At 39.7% G+C, this 18438-nt stretch overlaps 1 protein-coding gene across 4 annotated transcripts in view; it reads right to left on the bottom strand.

The window, feature by feature from the left end:
* Positions 1–18438, bottom strand: part of METTL16 (methyltransferase 16, RNA N6-adenosine) — a 63447-nt gene that overhangs the window by 9555 nt on the left and 35454 nt on the right. For 2 of the 4 annotated variants that reach the window (XM_082678366.1, XM_082678367.1), the window contains 3 exons: positions 12026–12095; positions 10850–10939; positions 40–213 (listed from right to left, as the gene is read on the bottom strand). In XM_082678366.1, coding sequence (XP_082534492.1) covers positions 40–213; positions 10850–10939; positions 12026–12095 — 334 coding nt within the window. Of the gene's footprint in view, positions 1–39; positions 214–5889; positions 6096–10849; positions 10940–12025; positions 12096–18438 lie in introns of those variants that run through there. The other 2 variants (XM_082678369.1, XM_082678368.1) reach the window with 2 other exon arrangements.

The raw sequence follows: 18438 nt of genomic DNA, 5'->3' as shown, positions 1-18438 counted from the left end.
ATTATAAGTACTTCTTCAATGTGCTTATTAACCAGGTACCTTCAGATCGGTGAGAATTTTTTCAATCCATGTTGTCACAACTACTATGCCTTCCACTGTCTCAGAGCCCAAAGACGATGCTTTGAGGGATAATTCTTTCATCACAGATTCCAATACTACAAACGTAATGGGTTTCCTTGGCTTCTCTAATTTTCTTCGCTTACTTGGTGGTGACTGAAAGAAAAAGAAGGCATGGGAGAAGAGGGAAGGTTATCCAAATAACTAAATCTCATGCCTTATAATGAATTCAGCTTGGGAAATATCCATGACCTCTGCTACCAATCACAGAGCACTAAAACCACAAAGGCGTTTGCATCTTTATTTTTAATACTCAAAACAACCCTGCAAAATGGGTTTATCATCTCCCCATTTTACAGAAGGGAAAAACTAAGATACAGAGAGCCTATGTAATCAGCTCCAGGTCGCAGAGTTAGTATTTGTCAAGTTAGGATTTGAACCCCAAAGCCAGGTCTTTTCTGCCATACCATGCTGCCTGTGTTCTGGCTATCAGTACGTAACTCCTCCACTTACTAAAGGTCCTTAATCTACCTGTTGTGCCCAAAACAGGCCTGTGCAAGTATAATTTCATGGCACCTCAAGGACCCCAAGGGCATTGTGTTATTTTCTATAAAGAAATGCATGGCTTAAAATCACCACCTTGTAGCCTGAGTTTATACTTGCCAAGGCTTGAAAGAAAGCAGCTGGTGAGCCACAGTTTGTGAGATCACATGCTAGGAATGACCAGGGCCATCAGAATTACATCGGCGGAAAAGGACGCTGAATCTTGGTTAACATTAGGGCCAAGCCAGTGGCTAGCTAAGCACTGCCTCTCAGCTGGGGAGAGGGGACACCAGTACCGAAGAGAACAGCGGATTTGAAAGCTGGTTCCACATAACTCAAGGTTGTCGTCTTTCTTTAAATTTCAAGCTTGGAAAGTGATTTACACTCTAACCACTAGAGGGACTCAAGTTCCATTTTAAAAACCAAGTGACACTGCTGTATTTAAAGTTTATTTCTTTAAAGTAAAAACTTGCTAAATTTTTTTAAATGACTCAGCTAAGACCAGATATATTATGGATACTTTAAGAGACAGACTTGTAGACAACTTTTATCAAAACTTAAAAAAAATTAAGCTAATTCTAAGGTTAAATGGGTCAAAATGAGGAGGATTATAAGAAGGCTCAAAAAAAGAAAACACCTAGTCAGCTTTGAAGATCTTCTCCTAAAGAAAGGCCTCTGATAATTGTGCTGCTAACTCCAATTCTGCCTGGAAACAGTGACAGAGCACGTCCATATACACACATAGTCAGGTCCAGTTACTGGGTGAGGCCTTATAGGAACTAACCAGCTACTCCCTACCCCACACATACACAACAAAATATCCAGTTTATTCTATGCTAGAAAACTTTTAGATGGTATTTCTTAGAAACAATCTACATTTTCTCTTTATACCAGATATTAACCAATAAAGAATGGAAATTAAAGAACAATAGAAAACAAGCTTAGAAGAAAAGGACCAAAAACAAAGGGTGTGTGTATGAGTCAGAAACCTGCCCTTGAGAAATGAATGGTGGACTCTAAGCCCTGAGTCTGAACTTGCTCAGTTAATGTTTCAGACAAGATGAGACAAATTCATGTTGACATTAAGATAGTAGTATTGTTATTACTCAATCACCCAGCATAAGAAACATAATTTCTACAATTACGGACAGCCTTACACTTTGCACTAAGGAGCTTAAGATATGATTATTAAGCTGGGGGTGAAAAAAGATGGTGGTGTTGTAGGAGGAGGATGGGGGAGAAGAATCAGATTCCCTTTCCACTTCCTGACATCCAAAGGCTGTTAACATGGAAAGGTCACCGTCACAGGGCCATCCCTGACAGCACACCAAAGGTCATCTACAAATATGGCTAAAAGGATAACGCCCCATCTCTCTTCTGACAGAGGTGGTAATCATTTGTGCTCACAAATTCCAACCAGCAAAGTGAAGATATTGCTGTATTTCTCATTTCCTGCACTATTCTTCTCCAAAAGTAAGAATGGACTCATCATCATTTCTAGAACTAAAGGAGAAAAATGCATCCTCACCAAACTTAACAAGAGCTCTATCAAGGATCCGCTTTACAAGTTCCAAGGGAGTCAGAAACAACAAAGCAGTTTATTGCCTTCTTACACCAGTACTAAAATGAAACCTTCTCCATCTCATATATTGCTCCTTTACCTTGCATCCTGGCTCCAGTGTTCCATATACAATGGTCAATCAACAAATCTGGTATTTCCGAAGATTTTTAGTGAATTGTTTTAATACACACACATATTCTCAGGATTGTTTTAGTTTTACTCTACTATAGAAACTAGGTAGGCACTCAAAGAGACAGATAATTTATACTTTAGAAATTCTCAAAGTTTTTAAATGATTAGAGATTAACTTAAGCCTGGCTTACAGCAATCATTCCTCTCCCTTTCTCGTTCGTACTGTAAATTCTTAGTAGGCAGGGCCAGAGTAAAATACAGGAGCAGGTCTTAAAGAAATTAATAGTTAAATTCAACCCCACAGGTTCAACAGTAGGTAACTGTATATATACCCTGTTACAACACCAGTAAATAGAAGCTATCTGTTTTTCCCCAACTGAGATGATCTTAATTTGCTAATATGCTTTTAAATCTCAAACCACAAATATTTTCAATGAAGAGTTCTACACTCAAACTGTCATAATATAGTTTAGAAGACAAAGTAACATAAATAATTCAACATTTTAAAGCATAAATTTAAAAATCAATAATTTACAATGGTTAATTCAGTTTAGTGCAAAGAATCAGAAGGTGAATTTACAACTGGTTTTGGAATAGAAGATGAACTACTGTATTACCCAGCTGAAATTACAATGTGAAAGAAGTTTGGTGGGGAGCTGTAAATCCCGCAGGGGATACAGGTTTTGTATTGCTTGAACTGCAAGGATTCAATGAATAAAAATCAACAGGGGGAGGAGCGTCAAGTGTTACAATACTGAAACCATAAATTGGACAAAAACAGTTCTTAAATTTTTAAAATATGCTTTACCTAGCAGAGCTGTCTTTAAATTTCTTAAATCATCACTCTTATATTAATTTCTAGATCTCAGTGGTACAATTAGTCAGGAGACTTTCGAATTAGGTGTAACCTGACGCAATCCCGTGTGGCGTCTGCTATGCTGCTGAAGCTCTGCTGTTAACTACAGCTAAGGCAGAAACTCCCAGTGAGCCACAGGCTGCACGCAAGCTTTCAGAGTTCCCTCGTATCTGCAGGAAAAGGGAGTCATTCACTAAGATCTGCTGAGCATGAAGCCACAGCCTCCTCGTTTAGACAAAGCAGCTTCTAGAATGGTCTGGAGGGGAAAGGAGTGCTCTTGGCTACTGCACTGGGGTCCTCCCTGCTCTACCATACTCTGAATGGCTACTGCCCCAGGTCCTCCAGGAACAAGCAGAATGTCTGTAAGCTGTTATTCAGCACAGGCTGTCATTTATGGAGAAACAAAGCCAAGCAGCCAACACTGACACCTGGCTGGAATACACACAGGAGGTGCGCTGGGAAGGACAGTCAGACCATCTTGCCTTATTCAAATGTGTATCAGCTCTGCTGCCATGAAGTGGACAAAATATTTTGTTGTCTAAAAGTGCGGCTTCCTTATTAACAGCCCAGTGGCATTTCTGTTGTTACCTAATCTGCCAGGTTACTGTTTCTATAATGTCCCTGTAATCATTCCTAGATATATTCAAAAACAATAAAAAGTAAAAAATCAAGGGGAAGAAAAGTTTATGTAGAATGCTACCTATCTAAGAAGGGGTGGCTATAACTACATGTGTATTTCTTTATATTAAAACAACCAAACAAAAAACAATGGAAGGATAAATTATAAAATCGTTTAAATAGTAATCCAAGGAGAAGAGGGATTGATTGGGGTGAAAGAGACAAGAGAAAGAAGCTAGACCTCTAACTATATCCTTTTCAATATTTGATTTTGAAACCATGGGTAAATATCTTTTACAATTACAAAACAAAATTAAATAGTACAAAAAGAGGCAATCTCTAAAAATATAAAGTAGAATGAAACAAATGAACGTAACTGTGTACGGACTGGTGGCATAAACCCACAAAAAGGAAACATTCCAAATGACTTTAAAATCCATCATGAGACAGTCCCCAAGGACAAAAGAATGAAAAAAAAAAAAAGCTATTTTCACAAATGATTTGGTGATGTTAACTTTGAGACTGCCATGGTATATCATGGGCCAAAACAAACGAGTAATTAATTATGGTCAAGGACTGAGATTTTTGGCATGGAATTTTTGAACAGGAGATATAGATAGACAATTGGTGAAGTTAAGTAGAAACTAAATAGAAAGTCGGAACTAGGATGTATTTTATCTTTAAAAACAAAATCGAAAAATAGTTGCTGCCAGCTCTGGGGAAGAAAAAAAAAAACGTATTTTTGGGGGGAGCAACCTGTCATACTAGACAGAAAGGGAGCTACTACCCAAGACTCTAGTATGATAAGACGACTCAGCATCCAACTTGAATAAACACCCCATGGGCAAAGATGGGACATAATCTGTGCATCAATAAAGATAATAAGTGTAACAGACTGAAAAATACTGAAAGTGTAAATCCATGAATTCATAATAGTCTAAAAACAAAACCTAAACCACCCTCTTTGGTCACTTCTGGGAGATGCTAGGGAACCACTAACTCATTATTCTTAAAACTGAAAAGTAAAGCAAAATAATCAAGCATTTATCCTGCCTTTACCAGATGAACTGTACCTCAACGTAACCAAATAGTTGATAAGGGGAAGTTTCTCTTTATAAGTACTTTAGCAATAAAGAAGGAATAATAGAATCGGAATATCAACATTCTGCAACTCTAAATGAATTAATGGATCCAGGCAATGATCATCAATGACTGCTCACATTGTAAGAAGACAAAAGCAAACATTATGTGCCTCCTGATGGAAGTTCTGAAGCATACCACACACCACCTAGAAAGCAGTCTCCTCCCCCACCCCCCATCAAAACTGTACAATATCTGATCATGCCTCTGGCTCTAACTGCCAATTTATAGGAAAGACAGGGTCTGAGGAACATATTAACACCATGGAGATGCACTCAGAAAAATCCAGATATAAAAAACTCTATAGGACAAATATCCCATTTTCTTTAACAAATAAATTACAAGGGAGTGGGTGACAGATGGGGGAAAGAGGGGGTGGACAACCATACTAAAAGCAATTCAAAGGATATATCTATCAACTGCAACACATAAAACTTAGTAAGACTCTAGTTTGACAAACTTTAAAACATCTGAGACAGTAAGAAAAATTTGATCAACTATACAGCCAACATGAAGGAATTATAAATTATTGTGGTTATGTTTTTTTTTAAAGAATCTTTACCTTTTACAGATAAATATGAAAATGGTTATGGATAATATACTGTCTGAGATTTGCTTCAGAATCGTCAGGGCAGGGGGAAGGAGTATATGGAATACAGATGAAACAAGAATAGCCATGAGCTGTCAACAGTCAACGTAGGTGATTGATAGGTAAACACTAGGTGTCTTCCTAGACTGTCAATCGACTCAATATTAAAATTATTTAACTTCAAAAACTAAAAACAAAGATATATATTATGGAATACAATACAAAATTCAAATGCATATTAAAGAGAAAAGAAGAGACTTCAAGAGTACAGAGTGCTTCCTGGGAAATTCTTTATTGTCACCCTGATGCCCAGGGATTTGTCAGAAAACATTTCCTCCTATAGCTGATACTTCAGTGGAAAAGTCTGAGAATCACTGTACCACATCATTTATTCCTTCATTTTCATTTATTTAATAATTATTATTTGAGGACCAGACACTATACTAGGTTGATGCCATGTAGAAGACACAATATGGACAAAGAGTGAACACAGGAGCAGGATCCCAATATCAATTTAGGAAGAGTGAGGGCAAACTTCACAGATGGCAGTATCTGAACTAACTTGATAGATGAGAGTCTGATGGTCAGAGAGGAATCTCCTGGAGAGGGATCAGAGAGCAGAAGCTCAGCATTACTGGGGCATCAAATATGGAGGTGGGTGAGAAGGAATGGTGGGGAATGACAATACAATATATTTTACTGAGCATTTACTATATACCAGGCACTGTGTTAATTATATTTAATCCTCAAAACCCTATGTGGTAGGTACTATTATTACCCCCATCTTATAGATGAGGAAACTGAAACTTAGAAAAGTAACCTGCTCAACATAAAGCTAGACAGGGGCCAGCACACAAAAGGCTTTTTCTATACACTATGCAATAGTTTTGGTGTTATCCACCACGCCACAGTTAAACAGAATACCAATACAAACTACTAGGTCACAAGGAAGTTCATGCAGAATACAAATGACTGAAAGAGATAAGCCCAGAGAGATTTCTATGGGCTGCATGGTTAAGAAGGCTTTATGCAGAAGCTGGAATTGAGCTGGGCTGCAGTGGAGGGAAGTTCATAGGAAGGATCAGAGAAAGGGCTGTGAGCAAAGGCTGTACAAAGTCAGTTATGACTCTGGCATCGTGAAAAGACTGTGGAACTTCTAATATCGTAGAAGACAGTACAGTCAGGAAAACAGGGAGCAATTAGGACGGAAGGGAAAGTCAAAGACAGATTTGGGAGGCCCAAGGAGCCACTGAGGAGCTATACATTCTTTGAATGGTGAGTTTAGGATGAATCCAAGTGACTGTTACATGGAAGGCTGTTGGGATGGCCTATAAGCAAGGTGATGAAGGGTTGCCTAAGTAGGTTAATACATGGCTAGGCTGGAATAAAAGGCAGTCCTCTGGCAGTACAGTGAGTAGGAGCTTAGGCTGTGAAATCAGACTAATCTGGGCTCCAACCTGACTTTTTAGAGCCTCCAATTTCCTCATCTAGGAAGTGGGGATAATACCACGTATTCGATTTGTCAGGTTTAAATAAAATGACATAATGCGTGTGAAGCATTCACATCACAATTTGAAGCACTATATCCACTGCTTTAAATCTACTATACCTATTAACGTCCTGCTTGCAATGCTGCTCCTTAGTAGAAGTCCTACATCATTCCTTTTAACATTCAACAAATACTTACCAAGCACCAACTATGAGTCAGACACTGACAATTCCTCCTCCGTGAAGTCCTCTCACACTAGCCTAGCCTGAACCATTTCCTTTTCTGAACTCCCTAATTCCACACCATTCTGGTCCCTACCATTCATTTCATTACTTACTCATATATAAAATTTTGTATCAATACTTCACATGTTTTTCTCTCCCATAAAACTGATCATCATAAGGTACAGAAAATGGTATCTTATTTCTTCGGTATTATCACAATGAACATCACGCTTAATAAGAAAAGTAATTAAGAGGAGGAGCCTTAGCTTTGGTTTTGTTCAAGAGCTCAGCTCCCTAACCATCACATCTGTTTTACAGCATAATATACAGTCTGGTAGAGTACTGGTTTTCTAACCATGTCTTAAAAGCAGAATCCTTTCAATAAATAAAATTAATGCATAATACTGACAAAAGCAGATCAGCTCTGGTTAAAATGAGAGACAGCCCTGAAGTACGAGCCTTACATCTGCCCCTAACTGTCATCCCCTGGGCACCAACACGGAATCCCTCCTCTACCTAGAATTAGTTTGAGAACCTGTGGAATAGTAAGTAGAGCACTATCAGAGGACCCCCACTCTGACACTAACAAGCTTACATAATTAGTTTGACCCCTTCCCTCCATTTGTTCTCCAAAAAGCCCTCTAGTTATTACTCCCTAGACAGGAAAGACCCAGGCTCAAAGGAAATGTCTTGAACCCAGGGAGGTCATTTTTTAAAACCAGAGTTCCTGGGCAATGCTCAGACCAAGAGTGCACAATTTACTATGGCTACATTATTTTCTCTTTTTCTTTTAACAAGTGTCAAACTTCTGAAAGCAAAGCAAAGCAAACCTAAAATAATGCCTTGAGCAATTAGAGGAGAAGCTCGGACAAAGAGGCATTATAAGTGGCTTGTTAAAATTCTGTAAAGAACCGTCCTTACAATATGTTTCCTTATATTTGTCATCAGTCAAAAATGAATGTACAAAGTTCTATCAACACTAGGACTCGTCTTTTTGCTGTTAAAATAAATCCAGACAAGAGCAATGGGCTTAGTGTGGGCACCTGAATCAGAAGTGAATTGGAATTTTTCAGCATTCAGCACCAACAGAAACGAGTCAGTAGGCCTGAGATAAGTGAAAACAGAAGTTGCCATAGTAACTTGCACATTTACCCTAAAAAGGCGGGAGTGGGGGTGGGATGCGGAAGTAGGTCAATACTTCTGCTTAACTAGCTCTAGTCCTTGGCTTCCTCTCCTCACCTAAAGCAGCATATCCTCCTCCCTCCCCACCACCGGCAGGAGCAAGGGGAGGAAATGAGGTGACCATTTCAGAAAGCAAGGAGTGGCTCTCGAGAGGTCCAGGTAGAGGGAAGGTGAACAAAGAGGACAGTCCACTAAAAACGTCCCGAGTGCCTTGGGACTACCCCTGGGAAAGCAGATGCTGATCAAGGGCACCAGTGCTAAGAAACTGTTGCTGGGTTACCACAAATCAGAAATTGCCATTTCCCCTGTAGCAGTTTAAGTGTACCTAATGGAACACTTGGGAGTGCATTATTAACAACTTTGGGTTGGGGGTAGTGGTGGGGAGGGATGAGTACTCTGGCATGGGAGAAACCTGAAGCCCTTAGCAAGAGGCATCCTTTGATGGCTGAAACTATGAACAGGGCTCAAGGACGGCCTAAAAGACAGGGAGGGAGGGAGCAAATAAAGTAAGCTGATTTTGCTACACAGAAACATAGTACTCTTTGATACTCTGATCTGAAATAGCTACTAATCCAAGAGGGCAAGGGTGACGCTGGTCCCTGAGATGGCCTGAAGAGTGCCAGAGCTCATTATCAGCTCTTCTGCCTGTGGTACCAACAAGTGCAGAAAGCAGGTTAAACAGGAAGCATTTGGAAACAGGTGCAGTTCCATTTTCCTGCAGCTGTTAGTGTCTGCACAGGGATAAGCTAGGACATTACTAATGATTTTAACCATTTGGTGGGAAAGCCCTAGTGTTCTAGAAGACAACAGAAAGGATAATCCCTCAGGGAGGTCAAAAAAGCAGAACCAAAAAAAAAAAAAAAAGGAGAACCATCTTTTTTAACCAGTGAGAATTTCAAACACAAACCTCTAGATACCCTACTGCATGGCAGAGAGGCAAGTCTAGGCTTCCATCAGGCAGGCCAGTCAGACTTGACTGGGAAACTTATTTCAATCCAGCAGCACACCTAGCTGCAGAGCACAGGAAGGAAAGTCTGTTTCAAATCTGAGCTCATGTATTCAGAAACATCTGCAAATCATCCCCTTGTACTTCTGCACATGTCTCTACTCCTCTGCCCTATGGGAGAAGGAAAGAGCCTCATAGACACAGCAACATTTAAGAGAGGCTCTGGAGACCAAGCGTGGCCAAGACCACGCTTGGGAGAGGAGCACCCAGAACAAGCCTGTGGTGTGGACAGGGGATTAGAGACGGCAAGGACCAGGTACTAGGCCTCCGTAAACACTGTGGGAAGAAGCAGCCCACGCTGAGCAACGTGTGCATGAACATTAAGGCGGACAGCTCCAGGCAACAGTAAGTCAATCATTCTTCCAAGGGAAATGTGAGAACAAACAGATGCTATTCTATTACCACCTCTTAGCACGGCCCAGAAAAATTGTTCGGTCTAACTAGTTCAGAACCGTTTTTCTTTTGCATATAGCAACACAGAGGACAAAGAGAACTTTGTGGAACAAATCATGTTTTAAAACGTTCTATTACGGAAGAATGTTCAAGCTCAAGCACATGCAAAGTAGACAAAATAGGGTAATGAACTATCACCCAGCTTCAAAACTCATTAGTATTCCAGTGCTAACCTTAAAGCCGAGACAGAACCCTTCATTGGAATGATCTCTAAGTTTTACACACCAAAAGCCTGCAACCCCAAATGGTAATTTCTACATCCACCAGAAACCCCAGGGGATAGCTACTCTAGGAAAACAGCAGTGTTAACAGAAAATAAACAGACTTCAATTTCAGTGCTTGAGGAATATCTAACAAAATAACCATACCCACAAAGTTTTTGTACCTGAATTTTTTAATTCCTAAAAGATGCATTTCCAACTCATTTATGTCTGCTGAGTAAGAATCAATGAGGTGCACAAACTCACAGAGAAAGGTTCCACAGTCACCACAGTCAGGTTTCCAGGACTATGCCTGGTTTACAACCACTTTCCATTCTTTTTTTTTTTTCCTCCAGCTTCATTGAGGTACAAATGGCATATATCATTGTGTAAGTTTAAGGTGTACAACTGTGATGATTTGTTGCACAAATATTGTGAAATGACTACCAAATAAGGTTAGTTAACACCTCAATCACCTCACATAATTACTTCTTTTTTTGTGGTGAGAATGCAAGATCTATTCTGTTAGCAACTTTAAGGTATATAATACAGTATTGTTAACTATAGTCACCATGCCGTACATTAGATCCTAAGAACTTATTCATCTTACAACTGGAAGTATAACCTTTGACCAACATCTCCTCATTTCCCCATTGCAGCCCCTCCACTTTCCATTCTGACATAAGCATTTGGGGCAAACTTCAGGAAAACAGGACAGTACAGATTTAGTTCATTTATGACCTACTAAAACCCACCATGTGCTGGAATTCAGAGAAGCTAAAGGAAGGTCTCTACTTACTGGTACTGTTACATCATCATAAAAACTCCAAGCCAAAGCCCACCTCATTGTCCGACCTTGGCAGAATTCAGTGTAGGTGACTTTAGGAACCTGAAACCAGCAAACACAGCATCTCATCATTCTAGTAATTCTACTATGTTTCTGGCTCCTGCCTGATGTTAAATTATATGTTGGTCGTCCTTTTTATCAGTTAACAAACACTACCATCCCCAAACAGTTATGCACAGCTGCCTAATAATCAATGAATAAATTACCTCTCGACAAAGTTGTGGGCTTTCTTCCTGCCATAAAACACGAGAGAATTTATAGTTCTGGCCTGAAGGTCCAATATATGAAACACTCAAAACACAGCCCTTCAGAGAACCACTGATAAAATGATTCAAATGTTCTTTTGTTTTCTTTTGCTTAGGAAAGAGAGCCTCTAAGGCCTAGCTAGACACAGCTATGTAGTCTCCCTTTTGTCTACCAGATTTTAGGAAAGAAAACAGAACTACTTTCTAGCTGTTACAATTTTAACAAAGAAAAGGTGTTGTGGGGAAAATAGGATGAGTAGAATGTCAGAAAGAAAACTGAAATCAGAAACTTGGTTCTACCGCTGAACCCACATCTGACCCCCTTCTCTGAAAAGTCATCCTGCTCCTGCCTATTCACGCCCAAACACCATAAACTGGGAGGGGAGTTGGGGAAGTATGTATTTGTCACCTGCTTTTCAAAACAAAAGCAAGGGGCTGAACTTGTGCGGGTCACACCATAGTGGGGTGAAGATCGCACACCGGACTGAAAATTGTTCTGGTTTCAGCTGTTTGTTGATAACTAGACGTGTGAACTAGACGTGTGACCTGGAACAAGCCCCTTAGCTTCAGTTTCTGCAGTTATAATGGAGTCAGATGTGGGGTCAGTGGTAGGCAGCCACCAGGTTTTTTGATGTCTGGTTTCTCTCTGACATTCTACTCATCCTGTTTTCCCCATCTTTTCTTATTGGTCAAAGAAGACCTTATTTTAATAATTTATAAACAGTTCCCTTTAGCCCCCAAATTACAACATTAAAAAATAAACAAGCAAAAATTAAACAAACAAAAAGCACATTTAGAGCTTCTAGGTATAAAGGAAAGTTCTATCTATACTCCAAGTACCATCAAAAGTGGATACACCAGAATAGTAAAGACAAAGCCTTACCCCTTGTATTCGAAGTTCTTCCTTCAGAGGAGCCAGGCTGCATTTCTTTCCCAGCATACAGCTATACCACCTGTAGGGGGCGGGAAATCAGGCAAGTCAAACACTGTTTATGTGGTTACACATTTTTACATTAGCATTACTCAAGTGAAAAAGATAAGAGTAGCAAACAAATATTGAGTTAAGTTACAAGTGACAATAACAAGAATTGTATCAATAGCCCAAAGCAACTTAAACAAAAAGCCACTTAGCCTCTCCAATGATTTTAGGGCTGTATGTATGTGGAAAGAGAGTAAGAGAGAGAGGTCTCACCTGCAATGCTCAGAATGAAGATCATTTAGCTTTGGGACAGAAATTAGTTAATAAACAACAGAAAAAACATGCACACACACACACCCCACCATATTAAGAGAAATTGTAAAATCTAGCATGAACCTGTATTTTGAGATGCACTCACTTGCAAATAACTTAAGAATATATATTGCATTAAAGTTTCAACAGAACATGAAATCAATTTCTTCTATAGCAAATACAAATCCAGAAGAGGGAGTATGAAGATGGAGTGAACTGGTTAAAAGGTAAAAGGACAGACTTTATTTCTTCTGATTATTCTAAGAAGTTTACAAAGTATAAAATTTATACAGGACTTCTGCTTCAGCATATGAAGGATTAACTAGTAAGGAAATTGCCCTTCCACCATAAACTAGGAAACTGGACAAAATATATGAAACAATTTTTCAGACGCTGGACAACTGCAGTGAAGACCTATGATCTCAGAGAGAAAAACAAGGTGAGCCCTATAACTGCCAGAGCTTACTGCCTAAAGGAAATCCCCAAGCTGCAAAGCAGGGAAAGGAAACTAAAACAGAACCCAATAATCTTGCTGAATTGATGAGACAGAGACTGGAGTTCAGAGAGGCTGAGGCAGTAAGAATTTGAAGAGCAAAATATAAGAGGAAGGAGCCACATACGGAGAGAATTCTGGGCATCTGCAGAGGAGGTCACTGGAATATTCTGCAGAATGATCTACATGTGTGGGGTGGAGGCTAGGGAAAGAACTCTCAGAAAGCAGTAAGCTGAACAATTCCTGGATTTCAGACATCTGGGACTAGTTTGTGGATCTACTAGCCAGAGTAGAAAGACCCTGTTAATAAAAGGGGCATCTATTAGAGTCCTGGAAAGGATACTGCTTTGTAATGGGGCTACAGCCTATTCTATATCTACCCTAATAAAGCTTAAAAGCAAGATTTGAAAGGATCCAACTGATCACAAGTAACTGAAGTAAGCATCAAAACAAAGTTTAACACCCTTTAAAAGAACAGAATGAAACGCAGCACCCCCAAACATAAGATATGCAATGTCCAGCATCCAGTCAAAAACTACCAGACATTGAAAGAAGCAGGAGGGCTTCCCTGGTGGCACAGTGGTGAAGAATCCACCTGCCAATGCAGGGGACACGGATTCGAGCCCTGGTCTGGGAAGATCCCATGTGCCGCAGAGCAACTAAGCCCGTGTGCCACAACTACTGAAGCCCGTGAGCCTAGAGCCCATGGTCTGCAACAAGAGAAGCCACCACGATGAGAAGCCCACGCACCGCAATGAGAAGCCTACGCACCGCAATGAAGAGAAGCTCCTGCTCGCCGCAACTAGAGAAAGCCCGCGCGTAGCAACAAGGACCCAATGCAGCCAAAAATAATAAATAAATAAAATAAAAAATAAAAAAAGCAGGAAAATGACTCACAACCAGGATTTAAAAATCAATCATTAGAAACAGACCAAGAAATAAGAGAGATGATGGAATTAGGAGATGAGGACATCAAAACAGCTATTAGAAATATGCTCCATAACAAAACATGGACATGATGAAGAGCAAGAGGGAAGATATAAAAACTAACCAAATGTAACTTCTAGACATGAAAATTATAATATCTAAAATAAAAAATTCACAGATGGGATTAACAGCATATTAGACCCTGCAAAAGAAAAGATGTGTGAACTTGAAGACACAGCAAAACAACTACCTGAAATAAAGCACACAGGGGGGAAAAAAAAAGAAAAAGACCAAAAAATAAAACGCAGCACCAGTGACCAATGGGACAATATCAAGCAGTACACATAACTGGGGTTTCAGAAAAGGGGCAAAAGGAGGACAAAAATATTTGAAAAAAAAAGGTCAAAAATTTTCCAAAACTGATAAAAACTATAAACACATATACAAGAAGTTCAATGAACTCCACACAGAAGAAACATAAAGAAAACCATACTATATATTTAAAACAGATAGCCAACAAGGACCTACTGTATAGCACAGGGGAACTCTGCTCAATACTCTGCAATAACCTAAATGGGAAAAGAGTTTGAAAAAGAATAGATATATGTATAACTGAATCACGTCGCTGTATACCTGAAACTAACACAACATTGTTAATCAACTCTACTCCAATATAAAATAAAAATTAAAACAAAAAACATACTAAGGCACCTTATAATCAAATTACAGAAAATTAGAGATAAAAAGAAAATCTTAAAAGCAGGGAGAGGGTAGAGACACTTTTTGTTCAAAAGAATAAAGATAAATATTTAATATCAGACTTCTCATCAGAAATAATGCAAGCCAGCGCTTCTCTGGTGGCACAGTGGTTAAGAGTCCGCCTGCCAATGCAGGGGGCCCAGATTCAATCCCTGTCCAGGGAACTAGATCCCACATGCATGCTGCAACTAAGGAGCCCAAGTGCCGCAACTAAAGAGCCGGTGAGCCGCAACTAAGGAGCCCGCCTGCCTCAACTAAGACCCAGCTCAACCAAATAAATAAATATATATTTTTTAAATGTTGATTTAAAAAAAAAGGAAAACAACCAGAATACAATACCCAGGAACTGTGGGACAACTACACAAGGTATAAAATATGTGTAATGGAAATCTAGAAGGAAAAGAAAGAGAAAAGAAGAATCTGAAACAATGACTGAGAATTTCCCCCAAATTAATGTCAGACACAAACCACAGATCCAGGAAGCTAAGAGAACACCAAGCAGAAAAAATGCCCAGAAAACTACACCTAGGCATGTGATTTTTAAAACACAGAAAATCAAAAAGATAAAAGAAAAAATCCTCAAAGAAGCTAGAAAAAGATACACCTTACCTATTGATAAGAATTACATCCAACTTGTCTTAAGAAACGAAGCAAGCAAGAAGAGAGTGGAGTGAAATACTTATCTCAGACAGGGCTGACTTCAAACCAAGGCAAGTTATCAGGAATAATTACACAATGCTAAAGATGACAATCTTTCAAGAAGACTTAACAATCCTTAATGTGTTTGTACCTAACAACAGAGCATCAAACTACATGAGGCAAAAACTGATAGAGCTGCTGGAGAAATGGATGAATCCTCTACTAGAGATGGAAACTTCAACAACCCTCTATCAGAATGGACAGATCCAGCTGGCAGAAAATCAGTAAAGACATAGTTGAACTCACAGCACCATCAATCAACTGGCTCTAATTGACATCTATTAACTATTCATCCAACAACAGCAGAATACACATTCTTCTCAAGCTCACATGGAATATTCACCAAGACAGACCGTGTTCTGGGCCGTAAAATACATCTTAACAAATTTTAAAGAATAAAACTCATACAACATCTGCTCTTACACCATAGGGAATTAAACTTGAAATCAGTAACAGAAAGAGAGCTGGAAAATCCCCAAATACTTGGATATTAAACAATACATTTCTAAATAACACATGGGTCAAAGAAGAAATCTCAAGAGAAATTAAGCAATATTTAAAAAAATATATTTATTTATTTTTGGCTGCATTGGGTCTTCGTTGCTGCGTGCGGGCTTTTCGCTAGTTGTGGCGAGTGGGGGCTACTCTTTGTTGAGGTGCGTGGGCTTCTCATTGCGGTGGCTTCTCTTGCTGCAGAGCACGGGCTCTAGGCGTGTGGGCTTCAGTAGCTGTGGCACCCAAGCTCAGCAGTTGTGGCTCGTGGGCTCTAGAGCACAGGCTCAGTAGTTGTGGCACGTGGGTTTAGTTGCTCCACGGCATGTGGGATCTTCCCAGGCCAGGGCTTGAACCCGTGTCCCCTGCATTGGCAGGCGGATTCTTTTTTTTTTTTTTTTTAACATCTTTATTGGAGTATAATTGCTTTACAATGGTGTGTTAGTTTCTGCTTTATAACAAAGTGAATCAGTTATACATATACATATGTTCCCTTATCTCTTCCCTCTTGCGTCTCCCTCCCTCCCACCCTCCCTATCCCACCCCTCTAGGTGGTCACAAAGCACCGAGCTGATCTCCTTGTGCTATGTGGCTGCTTCCCACTAGCTATCTATTTTACGTTTGGTAGTGTATGTATGTCCATGCCACTCTCTCACTTTGTCACAGCTTACCCTTCCCCCTCCCCATATCCTCAAGTCCATTCTCTAGTAGGTCTGTGTCTTTATTCCCATCTTGCCCCTGGGTTCTTCATGACCTTTTTTTTTTTTCTTAGATTCCATATATATGTGTTAGCATACGGTATTTCTTTTCCTCTTTCTGACTTACTTCACTCTGTATGACAGATTCTAGGTCCATCCACCTCATTACAAATAACTCATTGTTTCTTTTTATGGCTGAGTAACATTCCATTGTATATATGTGCCACATCTTCTTTACCCATTCACCTGCTGATGGACACTTAGGTTGCTTCCATGTCCTGGATACTGTAAATAGAGCTGCAATGAACACTGGGGTACATGACTCTTTTTTTTTTTTTTTTTTTGCAGTACGCGGGCCTCTCACTGCTGTGGCCTCTCCCGTTGCAGAGCACAGGCTCCGGACGCGCAAGCTCAGTGGCCATGGCTCACGGACCCAGCCACTCCGCGGCATGTGGGATCCTCCCGGACCAGGGCACGAACCCACATCCCCTGCATCGGCAGGCAGACTCTCAACCACTGCGCCACCAGGGAAGCCCAAGGGAACTTTTTTTTTTTTTTTTGGCGGTACACGAGCCTCCCACCGTCGCGGCCTCTCCCGTTGTGGGGCACAGGCTCCGGATGCGCGGGCCCAGCTGCTCTGCAGCATGCGGGATCCCCCCAGACCGGGGCACGAACCCGCGTCCGCTAGCATTGGCAGGCAGACCCTCAACCACTGCGCCACCAAGGGAACTTTTTTACAGTGATGGAAATGTTCTATATCTTGATTGTGGTGGTGGTAATGTACACATTTGTCAAAATGCATCAAATCATACACTTAAATTGGAGAATGTAACTGTATGCAAGTTATATACCTCAATAGAACTGATTTAAATATATAAATTTCTAAATAATGATATACCTTATATCTTCAAATATACATAAAGAATAGTTAACAATACAGTAATGTTTTGCATATTTCTTGCTTTATAACATAGCTTAGTTATACTAGCAATACATAATCTGTATCCTGCTTTTTTCACCAAGCATCATAATTACTCCTGTCATTTGAAATTCATCTAACTGCATATTAGTTTTAAAGAGAAATTTCAGATTAAGGGGCTATACATTCAATATGTATTTGTCTGTATGCAAAATAGCTACTATGAAGGTGAATTTTTTTTTTTTTTTTTGCAGTACGCAGGCCCCTCACTGCCACGGCCCCTCCCTTTGTGGAGCACAGGCTCCGGACATGCAGGCTCAGCGGCCATGGCTCACAGGCCCAGCCGCTCCGCGGCATGTGGGATCCTCCCGGACCGGGGCACGAACCCATGTCCCCTGCATCGGCAGGTGGACTCTCAACCACTGCGCCACCAGGGAAGCCCCTGAAGGTGAATTTTAAAGTGACAAAAACTGTAAGTGAATTTAAGAGCCTCTAAAATCACATGCTAAGTTAAAACTACAAAAATTTTCCATTTTTATAAGTTGGACTGGCAACTTTATATGGTTCAACCTAATACATTAAATAATACAGATGAAAATCTTATTAATTATAAAAGTATGACAAATACTATTATACTGCTTTAGAAGTAGTGTGCATTAACCAATATTTTATTTGTTTTTATTGTTTGTGGGTTCAACAACGGATGACAATCCTTATTTTTGTTTAATCAATCCTTTTTCTGATTTGAAATAAATAATTGTCCTACCTAAATTACTTTAAACAAACCTGGGTAAATTTACTCAGAGCATAATCTATTTCATTTGGTGGCTTTACAAGGTTTGGAAGAAAAAGAATATGCTCCCTTTAAGAAGGCAGTGGAGAAATCATTAACCAGGAATTAAAAGCCTTTGGTATGTTAGGAACAAGATGAAGGATAAGAAATTAAGAGCAATTAGTGCTCACAAAGTAACAGTATAAAATAGGTTAATTAACACCTTTCTTTTAAAATTAGCATTCCTGAACAGATTTTTTTTTAAATTTTTTTCATTGAAATATAGTTGACTTACAATGTGTTAAT

The sequence above is a fragment of the Grampus griseus genome (assembly GCF_964374135.1).
Source record: "Grampus griseus genome assembly, chromosome: 20".
NCBI lineage: Eukaryota > Metazoa > Chordata > Mammalia > Artiodactyla > Delphinidae > Grampus > Grampus griseus.
This window is presented reverse-complemented; position numbering and strand designations above follow the sequence as displayed.